Consider the following 15289-nt stretch of genomic DNA (forward strand, 5'->3'; position numbering starts at 1 on the left):
AGTTTGAGCTCCCTGGAAGAAAGGACAAATCTGACAAAAGCTTGTTGGAGAGGAGGTGCTACCAGGTGAGTCAAAGAAGTGCCCCAGACATGGAATTCTGGGGGCACTAATTGTGTCAGAAGTCAGACTGGTATGGTGGAACCTGAATCTCAAGAGGATTAAGCTACTGCTGTGACAAGATCCTCAGCTCTCACATGCTAGCCTTTTCCTAGGACACTGCAAAGTTATGAGGGATTAGGATGAAGACCAGTTTCAGTCATATAAAAAGCCCAGCAGTTTATTTCCTGACAGTTTATGAACGGTTGCCTATCTCTCTACATCTTCTCAAGAAGGTCTGCATGGCAGCTTCAGCGGCTATCTGGACACTGACACAGGGATCTTCCCTAAGTGCCTGGAGACCTGAAATAGAAGGAAAAGGAAAGGTCAAGAAATGAAGAGGCATTTAGAGACCATAAGTGGAGAGGCAACACAAAACCCAATCTAGCCAGTGCCGCCTTGCAGGGCCAACTCCCCAACTCGGGTCTCAGGTATTAATGACAGCAATTCACATTTATGTAATACTTTTAAATTTTGCAAAACACTTTCCTCACAACCCTTAGAGGTAAGTACTGAAAGAATTATATTTAGTTTATGGATGAGGAAATCGAAGCACAAGGTCATTCAACTAAGGAGTACCAGAGATGAGATTCAAACTTAAATCTTTCCTGATTCCAAGCATAGCTCCTTCCCTCCATTCTTCATTTCTTTCCTCCCTCCTTCCCTTCCTTTATTCCTCCTTCTCTACTTTGCTTTCTTCCCTTCCTCCCTTCTTCCCTTTCTTCCTGTTTTCCTCCCTTCCTCCTCCCCTTCTTCTTCCCTTCCTTTCTCCCCTCTTCCTTTCTTCTGTCCTTCCTTCCTTCTTCCCTTGTTCTTTTCCTCCCTTCTTCCTTTCTCTCTTCCTTCTTTACTTCTTCTCTTCTTTTTTCTTCCCTTCTGTCTTCCTTCTCTTCCTCCTTTTCTTCTTCCTTTCCTCTCTTTATCCCTTCTTTTTTTCCCTCCACTTCTCTTTCTTTCTCTCTCTCCCTCCCTGTTCTCCTCCCTCCTTTCTTCCAATGTTTTTGTAGAAACCTATGTTATTTGCCAATGCTCTCTCCCTCCACCAAATAGAACCTGTCTTTAGAATTAAGAAGGTACAGAGTAGAAAGACTAATACTTATACTTTCTACAGAGTAGAAAGACTAATACCAAATACTAAGAATGCTTGGCCCTGGGTGTATCATTCTGTACCTATAATCTTCCACCACTTTCTGGGGCAGGCATATTGATTGTATCACCACTCTTGGAAAATAAAGATTAAGCATTGTATTGCTCTGAGTCTGAATGTTTCCATATTGCTCTTCTTTACCTTACTGTGGTCACTATGTGACCGTCCTTCACATGCTCCATTCTGCCTCCCTAGTAGTCACTACAGCTCACACTGATACACCACTTTAAGGTTTGCAAAGCAGTCATTATTTAATTTGTCCCTCACAACCCTGTGAGATACGTGTTATTATTATTCCCCATTCTACAGATGAGGAAACTGAGGATCAGAGAGGTTAAGTGAATTTCCCAGAATCACAAAACTGCTAAATGTCCCACCTTTATTCATTACCTCACTTAACCTGTTAGCAGGTGGGTGAAAGGATCCTCCGTTTGTGGCTATGAGGAAGAGAAGAGCCTGGCCTTAGATCTTAGAAAGGGGAAGTAGGTTGGCAATGACTCCTGAGAGTGGGGCTCACTAAATGGTCTTGGACTCTAATCTGAGTTTGGAGTTCTTGAGAAATTTCATTCTCTAAGGATTCTTTAACTTTGATTCAAGTGCATCAAGTAGTGCTATCTTTTTACAGCTTCTAGGTTGACCCAGAGCTCAAGGAAGCACAATATGGCTTCCTTTTTGGATACGTCACTGAGCTAGGCAAAAGTTGTATTTACTTGTACTTACATGAGTCCAATTGTTCTCGGTCCAGCATCTCCAAAAATTGAGGTGTCACATTCTGAATAATGGCATCTAAGTGCAAGAGGAGGAGGAAATATTTACTTCATTACTAGAGGTAACAAATATTTAAATGGGATGGTAGTAGGGGAGGAGGAAGAAGAAATGGGATCTTATTAAAAACAGAGCTATAATTTGGTTATATATGTGGAAGGCAAATTTTCACTTTGGACTTCTCAAGGAGATGTGAGGATGAATGATCTGGATGGAATCATTCAACAAATATTGAGTGGTTTCTATATGCCCGGAACTATGCAAGGTGCCAGGGTGAGAGGCTATGTGCAATCATGAGGGCATTACAAGATCTCTGTCCTAAAAAAGTGCCAGTTAAGTGAGGGAAGATTAGACTAATACCTATGAACAATTAAGTATTAACTAAAGATGCTGTGGGAATTCAGATAAAGAAGAGATCAAGGTGGACTGGGGGATAATTGGAGCAGGTTTAGTGAAAAAAAAAGTGGAACTTGAACCCTAGCATTTTAGAACCAGAAGAGACCCTAAAGAAATCATTCCCTACAGTTCATGGAGAAGGAAGCTGAGATCAAATTCATTTCAGCGATTTAGCCAAGATCACATAACAAGTGCTAAGTGATTCTTAGAGAATGCAGGCTTCCAGTTAGTCAGTCAGTACATAAGCATTTATTAAGTGTCTGTTATATTGTGCTAAGTGCTAGGGATACAAAGAAAGACAAAAAGGAGCCCCTGCTCTCAAGAAGCTCACAGTCTAGTGGGGGTGAAAGCATGGAAGTGACTGTGTACCAACAAACCGTATACAAGATAAATTAGAGATAATCAACAGAGGGAAGGTACGAGGATTTAGAGGAATCAGGAAAACTTCTTATAGAACCTGAGACTTGAAGGAGGCCAGGGAAGTCTGAAAGCAGAGATGAGAAGAGAGAGAATATTCCAGGTATGGGTGATAGCCACGGAAAATATCTGGAGTTGGGAGATGAATTGTCTTGTTTGAGGAATAGTAAGGAGGCCAGTGTTGCTGGATCATAGAGTACATGTTATGGAGTAAAGTATAAGGAGACTAGAAAGGTTGGAAAGAGGCCAGGTTATGATGAATTTTGAATGCCAAACAGAGGATTTTATATTGGATCCTGGAGGTGATGGGGAGTGACTGGTATTTATTGAGTATGACAGAAGAATGGGCTGGAGTCAGGAGAGACTCATGGCATAGAGAACAACCAGCAGATTATTGCAATAGTGCAGGCTTGAAGTGATGAGGGACTGCGCCAGGTCAGGGACAATGTCAGTGGAGAAAAGGGGGTTCATAGGAAAGATATACCTTGTAACTAAAGGTAAGAATCAACAGGACTTGGCAACAGATTAGATATGGGGGGTATGCGTGAGGATCTGAGGATGATACCCAAGTACCTACCAGATTCCCACTATATTACTCTTTCCATAATTGAGAGGAGAGGTCTCAAGAAGGAAGGCATTCTGGCTTGTAGGAGGGTTTGAGTGTTGTGGGCAACATGGGAGACTGGAATAAGCCTAGTATATCAGAAGAGCAGTGAAGAGCAAGTTCTAAATTGAACTTGGAGTTCATGGTGGGGACTAAGAACAACTATGTAAATTTGGATTATAATCTAAGAAACAAGACCCTTGGAGGGAAGGCATTTTCATACGATGGGTAGCAGATACATAAGTGCAGTCTTAGTTTTAATGTAGGAAAATTTTCCTAATCATTGGAGCCAGCCCAAAGAGGAATGTGCTGTCTCCAGGGGTTGTCCATCTTTGGCGATTTTTAAGCAAAGACAGGTCAGCCACTGTCAGGTACACTGTGATATATTGGTGATTCTTGTTCAAGGTTGGAGTAAGCTGCCTCCAGGGTCCCTTCCAGCTCTAAACTTCTGGGATTCTCTGACTCGGGGACTCACAAAAGGTACCCACAAAGGGAGGCAGCCAGGATCTCTTTGTGGGGAAGGGAGATCTTGCCTATTTTTCTGGGACAAGATCTCTTTATCACATTGGGGTTTCACTGGGACTGACACTGAGAAAGGAAGGATCTAGAAGAGAGGGAGGAGAGGCAAGTGGGGCATGTGAGTGACGAAGGAGGCTTGACCTGACCTGTTAGTTTGGCTGCACCACTTCGGATCCCTTCCCAGGAACTGTTGAAGTAGGCAAATGTGTGCGTGTGGAGGATCCATAGCAGGTCCTGATTCTTCTTTGCCTAGAAGAAATGAATTAAGCAGGTAGTATCTGGAAGAAGGACTAGTTGACTCTCTTCTCTCAAGCCAAGATTTAAAAGGGATTGAGAAAATAAGAGAACCTTTATATAGCCTCTATCTGGCACAAAAAGATCTTCACCACCTCTCCCCTTCCTGTCTTTCTAGTCTTCTTGTACTTCACTCCCCTCCATACATTCTGGGATGAGGCTGCACTCAAATGTCTCCATGCTTTTGGAGAATCCTCTAAGACTTTAAGCTGCAGAAAAGATAGCATCCTTCATTGATAGATTTTCCCTCACTTGGTGGTCCCCTATACCAGTGAATGATTTCACAGGTATATAGTCTCCATCCCTACACTGTCCTAAATTCAGTAGTGACACACTGGGCTTGGGGAGGTAAAGAACATTAACTTCAGCTAGGATGTCAGAGTGGAAGGGCAGTGATGGCAAGGGCAGAGAGAAGGTACCACTATCCCTCATGACCGTTTTCTCTCTGTGGTCAGTGTTCATCTGCTCCATTTGCCAACCTGCAATTTTCCCCAATCATTCTGGAGAAGTATGTGACTTATCAGCCTGATGGGCCCCTTTCCTTTCTTAGACCCTGAGGCATTCATTAGCATCCCTGCCCCTTACTCACCAGCTTCATGCATAGATCTCCAAAGAATTCCTTGTCCTTTGGCATTTCCTGGCAGTCAACAAAGCGGTCCAGTAGTGCATGTAAATCTTGGATGCCAAGAAATGGAATACAGGCAGCCAGGGCATCACGGCAAGCCTGGAAAATAAAGTTTCCTGCTTACTCTGACTCCTGACAATTAGAGTGTCTCCATCCCAGCCGAGAGAGAATCCTGGGGAGCAAAGGGTGTCAGAAACAGGAAGTGCCAATGGCACTATGAGTCTTATTATCATTCATTGGTGCTGGTTGTAAAGATGGAAGAGGAAACCCTGAAAGAGATTTGGAGAGACCATAGATATCACAGAAAAGACTCGGAGATTCTGTCACCTGAGTGGCAGTAACAGAGTTGATTCTTCAAGCCAGCAGTGTAGGGGGTCAGCAGGCTCTCTGTTCTCTCTCGGGGGGGGAAGAGAGTAAAGAGGGGTGGGTTTCTGTGCTATTTCACTTACCGTACCTATCTTTGGGTTGGAATCCCAGAGGTGGAGAACGAATGAAATCATGCTCTTTTTAATTTCTTCAGTAAAAAACATTTTCCACCTTTTTCCTGTTAGAGATGCCAGATCTTCAAATAAGAAGAATGCAGTCAGCCTCACATCATCCTGCTCCTGCAGCCACAAAGACATCCTCTAGGTGAGTGAGACTTTAAGCTCCTGGTTCCTCCTCATACCCATCCCTACAGTCTGCAAAGGAGGTACAAGTCCAGGGATTCTGACCCCTTTATGTGACATGGACCTGTCTGGATGTCTAGTGAACCCTTTCTCAGAGTATTTTCAAAAGCAAAAAATAAAATACATAAGATTACACAGGAAATATGTTGAAATAAGCATCTTATCTTATATCTATCTATCTATCTATCTATCTATCTATCTATCTATCATCTCTCTCTCTATGTATCTGTCTGTCTGTCTGTCTATCTAGGCTATCTTGGTTATGGATATACCTACTCCTTCCTGATGCCCCTTTCATTTCTGGAATCTTTTATGCCTGGATCCTTCCAAGTTAGAAACATCCATCTCCAGTGCATCCACTCTAATTGGCACTTTCCTGCTTGTGGCATATGAATAAAGCCAACCATATATACCTGCTAAAGAACCTGTTCCTACCTATAAATCCATAGCTCTCTTCAGTATCCCTGAGATGCTCTGATACATCTAGTGATGGACCCAAGAATCCTATTCATATTCACTGAACCTGGGAAGGCTAAGAGCTCTTAGTGCAACAATGCACTGAGTATAAACAGTGACCTCTGTAAGGTGCTGGCTGCTGCCCTTGTTTGCGGGTTGGTACTGTCCTGGTTTCTTTCCCTTGTTGCTCTGGAGAGGCAATTGTGGTCCAAATGTTGTTCTTGGCTAACCCTTTATGTTGCCACCTTTGCGTATCTTAGGTTAAACTACTTCAAGGTCTTCTTTTGTGTGAACCAAAAATGTGCCAAATAAAGGTCTATTGCTTTGCATTGAATGACAGGTCTAATTCTTCCATAAAGTACCCTTTCTGTCACACTGGTCTGCGGCAATACAAATACTACCTCATAATCATTCATAAGAGTGATTATTTCTGTTGACATAATAGAAGCTGTGGCTGATCATCCAAAAGGCATAAGGAGGAATAAGAAATGGTAGTCAGGGCAGAAAATTGAAGGAGGCATTGGAGATTGTACAATTTACATACTGTAAAGGGAAATTGGATAAAAAAACTGCCTTTCTTTCTTACAAGAGGAGAGCAAACTGAGATAATGATGCAAGAAAAAGCAGTCATATAATCCAACAATTTCTATAGCTTTAAAAAGGACAAAATTGTCTAGGTCAATCTATTGCACATAATTCTACCTGTTGTCTCTTGCTTTCCCACTCTGCTGCTCTGCCTTCCTACATATACCAAGACTAATTCCTGACTCAAGGTGATTTGTATAACTACCGTTTTTGGGAAATCCTAGAGCAATGGGGCTATGGGGATTGAGGCAGGGACAGAGGGCATCATGTCTGGAAATTAGAAAAGAGTGATACAGTATCTATATTTTGAGAAGAAAGATAATAATTCAAAATTACAAATCTATTCCAGAAACTTAAATAAGACAGTGATAAATATAGGCTGAAATAAATCACAAAATAAGTTTGTAAACTCTTTGAAGAAAACAGGCTACATGCATAACAAACAAAATGGCTCTGTGAAAGCCCAAGGCCTATCAAACTAATCTAATTTCCTCCTGTGACAAACTGACAGCGTAGGTAGATCTAGGCGAAATGATAGGATATAATCTAACTTGAGATTCTGTCTTCTATAATGATACTGAGAACATCTCTATTCTACAGCACACAACTGTTATGTAAATGCATGATTGACAGGAAAGTCAGACCCAGAGAACTGATATCAAGGGATCATGTCAAACCGGGGGGAAGAGTACAACAAGTGGGTCTCTGTAGGGGTCATTCTTGGGTCCTGGCTTAAATCTGGTCATCAAGGATGTGTGTGAAGGAAGAAAAGAAGCATGCTCATTTATTTTGGAGAACACACTGGACTGAGTGGGATATGGGCTACGCGTCCTGAAGGACAGGATTCAAATCCAAAATGACCTTGGTAAATTGGAGGTAGTTAAAAGCAAGCAAAATGAAGAAATTTGTTGAGGCTAAATGCTGGACAGTACACATAGGTTGGGGGAAAAAACAGTTTCATGAATATTGACTGGAGGGTAGATTATGGGTAAGTGCAGCAAATAATAATGGACAGGTCATTGAGGTTAACAACTGACCGTAAGTCCAGATTATAGAGCAATGACCACAAAAACAAACAAGAAATCAGAAGGAGAAGGGATGCTTTTGTTCTGCCTACGTGTAACCCCACTGCTTAGCAGAGTACCTGGAACATAGCAGGTGCTTAATAGAGACTTGTTGATTGATCGATAAACAGGAGAAGATTGGAATTGTGAAAGAATTTTACCTTCCGTGTTACATTGAGTCCCACTCCAACCTTATCTAGATTACTTTGTGCAATTCTGGGTTACAGAGCTAAAGATAGACTTGGGAAATTCAGAGAGGTTTCAGAGCAGAACCACAAAGGACTGGGCAATTGGTGCTAGGGGAAAAATGGAAAGAATAGGAGATTTTTTAGTTTGGAAAGAAGGCAGATGATGTAATTATACTTTTCAAATGCTTTAACTCTTATATAGAGCCTGGTGACTAGCTGTTTTCCATCTCCACTGATACCAGAACAAGAGGAAGAAACAGGATTTGGGTTAGACAAATATATGATTTCCTGATATTGGTGGAGGATAAACATTGGAATGGATTACTGAGAAAAGTTACCGAATCTTTTCCTCTGGCAGACTTTAAATATAGAAGGATTCTCGCCTGCCTGGGATGTTTTAGTGATACTTCCTGAAGGCAGGGACATGGAATAGATGAATATTTCCCCGGTTCTATGATCTGATGAAAACTTAGGAGGAGGAAGAGCTAGGATAAATAATAGAAGGAGGGATGCCATCCATCAGGCTGCCCTTCACTCTGCCCTGAGCCTCTCCTGGATCCTGTCTCCACGCTTGTCATCCCGCTCCTCCTGGGGGAGGATTCCTGGATTTGAATCACTTACGTCTTCAAAGAAGGTTCTCGTTTGCAGCACTATTTCTTTGAAGTAGAAGCTCACATCTCTGTCTGTGAGCAGTTCTAGGATTTTTTTGAGTGCCTTCAGGCTTTCACAGATGACTTCTGTGCGGGTCAAATGGTAGAGACCCCTAATGACTGTTTCTAACAGCATCTGCTTATTCTTCTTCACCTGTTGAGAAAAGAGGCCTCTTAATGCTAACAGCTGCCATAGGGGCAGGGGCTATAGGAATTAGGGAGCAAGAAACCTGAAGTTCTATCGGGGCTTGTATGGATTCAAGACCTCCATTTCAGCATTTCACTCGGCATTTCACTTACTTCATTTACTTTTGGCAGCCAGTGGATACATTTGAGAAAAATAATAAAAATCTCAGCTTAAAAAAGTGACAAGATGATGTGAATTCTCTTTAATCCTCATAACTTCTCTTACCTTTTGTGGTGATCCTATGGCCACATTCCCAAGTCCTCTGATCGCCATTTGCCTCAAAGTGGTGTTGGTATCCCAGGCACTCTGGTCTATTACAAACAGAACTTCTCTCAGATTTCCCTGTTTCCAAAGGAGTGGCTCTTTCATGAGCTGAAATGAACATACTCAGCATTAGCCTTGGAATTAAGAGTTTTTCCTTCCTTTTTTTTTAGAAGACAAGGAAGCAAAGGAATTAACTAGCCCATGATTTAGAAATGGTTTGTCATTACTTTGGGGGACAAGGAAGAGAAGAGCTGGGTCTAGGTATGTTGGTTAGCAACTTGGTGGCTGTTTGCAGAAGATGAGGTTTCTGGATATGGACAGTTCTGAGGATGAGGGTCCATATAGAATTCTTTCCAGAAACTTTGTGATATGACAAGATTTGCTAGTGTTGTTGCAATCAGGCAGTAGATTTGTGAAACAGGAAGGCAACAGCTGCTGTCAAGAACTCCAATGAGGGCATCAGCTTTTCTCCCTCTCTGAGGGTGCCTGTTATATGGAACCAATAACACAGAAAGCCTGGACTTCCAGGGTGCCATGAAGGTGGCACATTATAGTTCAGCTTTGTGTTTTGGAAGGTGGGAGAGCCAGAGAGGCAGGTAAGGTCTTTTTGTGATAAAAGAGCACAACTTTGTAGAGTGTGGATACATGTGTGTGTGTGTGTGTGTGTGTGTGTGTGTTTCTTTGGGGAGTGGTTGTTTCCACTGAAAATCTTGCGCATTGGAATGTGCTATAAGAGGCCTGGGGTTTTACACCATCCACCAAAGGGCTGGGCAGTAACGTCTCTATGCTACAAGCAAGGTCAATGACAATTTTAGACTCGACAGTAAATTCGGAGTATTTCTGTCTTTTATCCTGCGTGCCACCGTCAGAATTCATAGAATCCTGAAAGTCAGTCTAACTGGGAAGACAAAGTTCGGGAAATAGTAGTCCATGACATTGTTTTTGTTTCTGACTTGGCTACAAAAGTGGGAATCTCAGTGACAGAAGAAGTCTTAGAGTCTGGAAAACAACTCAAAGTGGGAAAATAGCACGCTGTGAGCCGCGCTGGGCCTTGCCTCAGAGAAGAACGCTGTGCCTGTTATTCGGAGGTTCTCCGACGTTGAAGAAAGTGATGAAAACATGTACTGCATGATGCCTATCATGACGTCTTGTTGCCAGGTGACCAAACTCCTAGAAAAGGCAAGGCCGAGATGTTGACATAGACAATGCACTCCTAAATAGTTAGAGCAGAGCTTCTTAACCTAGGGTCCATGGACCCCAGAGAGGTTTGTGGATAGGTTTCAGGGGGTCGGGAAAAATTATGTCTTTATTTTTCCTAACCTTGAACAGAAATTTCTTATTTCCTTCAGTTACTTAAAAACATTATTGTGAGAAGGAGCCTATAGGTGTCACCAGAATGCCAAAGGGGTCGATGACGAAAAAAGGCGAAGAACATCTGAGTTAGGGGAAACATCAGATACTTTGGAGCAGACAAACTTTCCATAAGAGTGCCTTATAGGAAAGGGAAGTCAGGTGTGGGACTTCTAATGACCTATCTTATAAAACTACCCACAAATAACTCTCGTTTTTCCTGGGTGGGTGAACGGGGTTTTTGACTGCTGATCCTTATGCTTTTCTGCTTCTTCCCACTCCTTCCATTGTGCTCCCTAAGTTTTTCTTTCTTGATCCTGAGTGAGGCAACCAATATAAATAAAGCTAATTAAGATCCCTAATTGAGAGCCCAGGTATGTTAAGTTTTTCCTCCCTGTTTTATTCATTCATTTGCTTAACATTTATTCAGCCTCTAATGTGTGGAAGCAATAGGAAGTTTATAATTGCTTCTTATTTTCTCCCCAGCACCAACCCTAGAGAATCTAACTGTTACCTGGCCAGCACACACACTCCTATGTGGTGTGAATGGGGGCTACTCAGTAGATTCCATAAGTTGTCTCCCTCATCAGACTCTTTAGCCAGGCCCTCTTTTATGGCTTGGTTCTGCACACATCTCAGTGTGTTAGTTGAAAACCTAAAGAAGAGAGCCAGAATTAGAGAAATGAGCTGGCTTAGACTCAGCTCTTTTCACAAATATAATTTTTCATCTTAGGATTAGTAAGTGATGTGTGGTGGAAAATACAACCAGACTGATCCAGATGGACCTGCTGAGATGAGTGGAGGCAGTAAGCAACATCACAATTTCTCACCAGCCTTAGAAATCACCAAAGCTCCAGGGATGGAATGAATGAAATATTGTCTTATTCCTTCTTTGGAAATCTTGGTTAGCAGTGAAATTGAACTGATCTGGAAAGTGGAAGCAAAAGGAAATACCAAGTGCTATTCCATGAAGAAAACCTTTTGTTGGAATATTCTGAGTCCAAGTAAAAGAAAGGGGTGGGAGTGGGCCAGGGGGAAAGGAGAGAGAGAAGTTGAAAGCTCACTATGAGATTTAATGATAATAAAGGGAAGAGAATGAACTAAGCCCATCAAAACAAAAGGGAGGGTGATGAGGGAAATCAGATGGATTTGCAGTAAGCTGCAAGGCTGTATCAGCCCTGGGGCAGAGAAAGAAAGGAGATATTGTTCCATAGGTTGGGTTGAGAAAAAGGCCAGAGGGTATTTGCGGTCACTGAAAAGGCAATTAAAAATATATGAATTTATAATTCATATAATTATGTATGTATACACAAGTATAATTATATAATTTATCATATATGTCTATTTGGAGGCAACTAGGTGGTGCCTAGTTAGAACACCAGGCACAGAGTCAGGAATACCAGAGTTCAAATCTGGTCTCAGATACTCATTAGTTGTGTGACTCTAGGAGAATAACTTAATCGATGTTTGCTTCAGTTTTATTATCTGTAAAATGGGGATAATAATGATAGCACCTACCTCCCAGGGTTGTTGTAAAGATCAGATGAAATAACAAATATAAAGTGCTTAGCATAGTGCCTAACACATAGTAGATGCTGTATAAATGTTAGTTGTTATTGTGTAGGATATTGTAACTCCTGTTAGTAATTAGTAAAGTTAATTGATTTACCATGATATATTCAATTAGAAGCATAAAGAATGATCCAATATATCTTTATATATACATATATATATACATACAGTGTGAGTGTGTGTATGTATGTACACATGTCTGTGTATATACATATATGTGTATCTATCTATATCTATAAAACACAAGATAGCACTATAATGTGGGTAGGATGGTCATTAGGGCTCGGGTCAAACACAAGCCTTGCTTGGGGGTCATTCTCTCTTCTTGGGACACAATGAAACACCAAAGTAAACCCCCACAAGGGGAGTCTGACTAGCATAAAGCAGTAACAGCTACTGCAAACGTGAAATAGTTTCGCTGGGTGATAGGACTGTGGTAACAGATTCAGAGGTACAAAGGGTCTCAGAGGTCATCTAGTCTGACCCCCTCATTTTACAGATGAGAAAAATGAAGGCCAGGGAATTTAAGTGACTTGCTGGAGGACACTTGGGTAGTAAGTGGCCAAGATGGGATTTGAACTTGAGTTTCCACTCCTGGCCACAGAAGGAGTGTATCTCTGCTGGGAGCCAGAATCTACTTCTCTCAAAAGGTCAGACACCACTCAGTCTAGACAGAACTGTGTCCTCTGGTGAACAAACACTCTTGGAGCAGGGAGTGGGAGGGAACAGAAGGGAGCAATAATACCCACTATCAAAATTTCAACTTATCATGGGACCGCATACCTTATAGCCCTGGAGTAGAGATGGGGGTCCCCTGAGGAACATCTACCATACCAGCGCATATGGACAGGCATAGTCAGAGACCACACACACTGTTCTCTTTCCCTCTAGAAATCCAGCACTGTTTAGTCCTTTCTTCTTCTCTGCAAAGGTTCCATGTGGCCAACCAGGCACATGAAGAAAAATTATAGCCTGAGACTATGAAGTCCTAGCCAATTTCACAAAAATTTATGAAGTGCCTATTACGTATAAGGCACTGTGCCGGGCATGGGGAAACAGATATGATTAAAGCAATCGCTGGAGCTCCCATACTGCTGGAGCTGGTGGGAACTGTGTGGAGGCTGGAATGGAGAAGGCACAGACTGGAGGCAGGAAAAACAACTAGGAGGTGATTATGGCATTTTAGGCAAGAGACAATGAGGTCCTGAATTAGACTGGTGGCTGTGTGGAAGGCTAGAGAGGGATGGATGGGAGAGATGGTATGGATATAGAATCTGTTTATAGGGAATCTGGTCCCTCATGGTGAACCACCTGCTAAATGGACAGGCCCTTATATTTGTTTTGTTCCATGACAGAGACAAGGTCAACATCTAGTACCCTGGAAAGAGCAACACGTTTGTCATCGGAAGACTTATGTTTGAATCTGAGTTTCTTTTATTTACTGCCTATGTGACTTTGGGCCAATAGAAGTAGGGTAAGCTTCTATTTCCACATCCATAAAGTGAGGGGACTGGATGAGCTAGGTAATTCATCTCTAAAATCCCTTCCAGCTCTTAATTTCATGAACCTATGATGTGATGAAAGCAGTTATAGGAGACTCCCTCATATTTGTCATTTACCTGCAGGGATCTCCCTCCTGATGTCTCTGTCCCTGCTGCAAGGCCCTCCTTCTATCATTCGAGGTTGGGGTTGGCATCTTTTGACCCAATGTGTAGCTAATGAGCTTCAAGAGTAGGTAGAAAAGCTCAGCATATGACTCCTTGATATGAATGCCCGTCGATACCACCTCATATATAGCACAAGCAACCTATGAGGAGAGAAAGAATCCCCTTGTCAAGAGGTGGGTGACTTCTCTTGGGAAATTCTGAGGAAAAGAACAACAGATATTATTGAAGTGCCTACTTATCAAGGGCTTTGGGCTTTCTGACTAGATCTTCTGAACTCCCTGTATCCTTCATGCTCATCTTGTGCTAAAATCACTTAACTAAGGTAGGCTTTTGCCATGTTTTTTCTTCTGAAAATGGTCTAATCAATACCAGAGTTTTCCCCATTCCTTGAAATTTTGAAAAGGGAAGGATTTTTGATGTTGCTACTGTTGTTATCATCGTTGTTGGTTCGTTTTTTATAGGGTTGTAGATGAAGCAGAAAACACAGGCTTTCTTCGGTCTGATGGAAAAATTGGCTTCTCAGTTTGAATCATCAGGGTCTTTATCCTAGCGCATCGTCCACAGACAAAACTATTGCTGCACCTGTTCCATAGACATTGGTGCTGAAATTGGATCGGCACTGGAGAAAGGGTGTGGATAGCAAGAAGCTGCAAGTAGATGAGACTGGGGAGATGATTGAGCTTGGGTACTCATTCAACTTAGCGATGAGTAGTCTAACTTACTGCAATCGTCTCTGGTTCTGCTATGTCATTCTCCAGCCCACTCTCCAGTTTATCCATTAAGGCTCTTAAGAGCTGGGTGTTGGAGGAACTATCCTCAGCCAGCGCCTTCCACAGTGCTTTTATGTCCCTAGAATTGTGAGGAAGTGGAAAATCCATGAGGTAGTTCCTGAGTACCACAAAACCTACCATTAAGTTACTAATTATATTTTAAAAATTACCAAGTTTTTTAAAAAATTTGTTAATTCCTTCCCACTTTGTCCTGGGGAAAGGGGAAGAAAAACCAAACTCTTGTAATATATAAGCAGTCAAACAAAATTAATTCCTATATTGGCCAATGTATGTATCATTCCATATATTAGTTTATCACTTCTCTGTTAGGAGGTAGGTAGTATTCATCATTGGCCCTCTGGAATCATGATTAATTATTGCATTAATCAGAATTCATGAGCCTTTAAAATTTTTTGATGTTGTAGTATGGAGAGTTCTCCTGGTTCTGTTCACTTTACTCTGCATCAATCCATATAAGATTTTGCAGGTTCCTCTTTTATTTCTTATGGTACAATAGTATTCTGTTACATGAGTATATATAGTCAATCTTTAACGTTCTCAGGAGGAATGTTCCTAGAAAATGGCATGAAAGTAAAAAATGCGTATGTGGATACATTGAACCTATGGGAAATGAGGGCTAGGTTCTTATGACCACTAAAAACTTTAATCTTTCACTAGAGATTGCTGAAAATACACTTTTCTGTGTATCTATCTTTATAATAAAACATTAATTCTGATAGTATGCACTTTTCTTAACACAGTAATCATGAAATATCTGAGAGAAGATGTAGTACACAAAATAAAATTGGTAACATGTAAAACATTTTTCTTGATAGTAATTCCTTAAACTTCTGTAACCTTTTGTATTAACATCTTAATAAAAACAACAATATTGATTTCAGACAATATTTGCTTTTCACTATACATGAAATCTATAGTATCATAAATGGCATACAGCAGATAAAATTCTTAAAACTAAATAAAACATTTTCAAACTTGAATCTT

At 41.4% G+C, this 15289-nt stretch overlaps 1 protein-coding gene across 1 annotated transcript in view; it reads right to left on the bottom strand.

Annotated features, from left to right (window-relative positions):
• Positions 1–253: 253 nt before the first annotated feature.
• The window catches only part of MROH2B (maestro heat like repeat family member 2B), an 84203-nt gene continuing 69167 nt past the window's right edge, over positions 254–15289 (bottom strand). The window contains exons 33-43 of the mRNA XM_036746584.1: positions 14237–14363; positions 13467–13654; positions 10790–10930; positions 9981–10095; positions 8887–9033; positions 8446–8628; positions 5313–5468; positions 4828–4962; positions 4091–4193; positions 1964–2029; positions 254–399 (exon numbers count right to left, since the gene is read on the bottom strand). Of these exons, the coding sequence (XP_036602479.1) occupies positions 293–399; positions 1964–2029; positions 4091–4193; positions 4828–4962; positions 5313–5468; positions 8446–8628; positions 8887–9033; positions 9981–10095; positions 10790–10930; positions 13467–13654; positions 14237–14363 (1468 nt within the window). The 3' untranslated portion in view covers positions 254–292. The remainder of the gene's footprint in view (positions 400–1963; positions 2030–4090; positions 4194–4827; positions 4963–5312; positions 5469–8445; positions 8629–8886; positions 9034–9980; positions 10096–10789; positions 10931–13466; positions 13655–14236; positions 14364–15289) is intronic.

Source organism: Trichosurus vulpecula, chromosome 1, assembly GCF_011100635.1.
Source record: "Trichosurus vulpecula isolate mTriVul1 chromosome 1, mTriVul1.pri, whole genome shotgun sequence".
NCBI classification, from domain to species: domain Eukaryota; kingdom Metazoa; phylum Chordata; class Mammalia; order Diprotodontia; family Phalangeridae; genus Trichosurus; species Trichosurus vulpecula.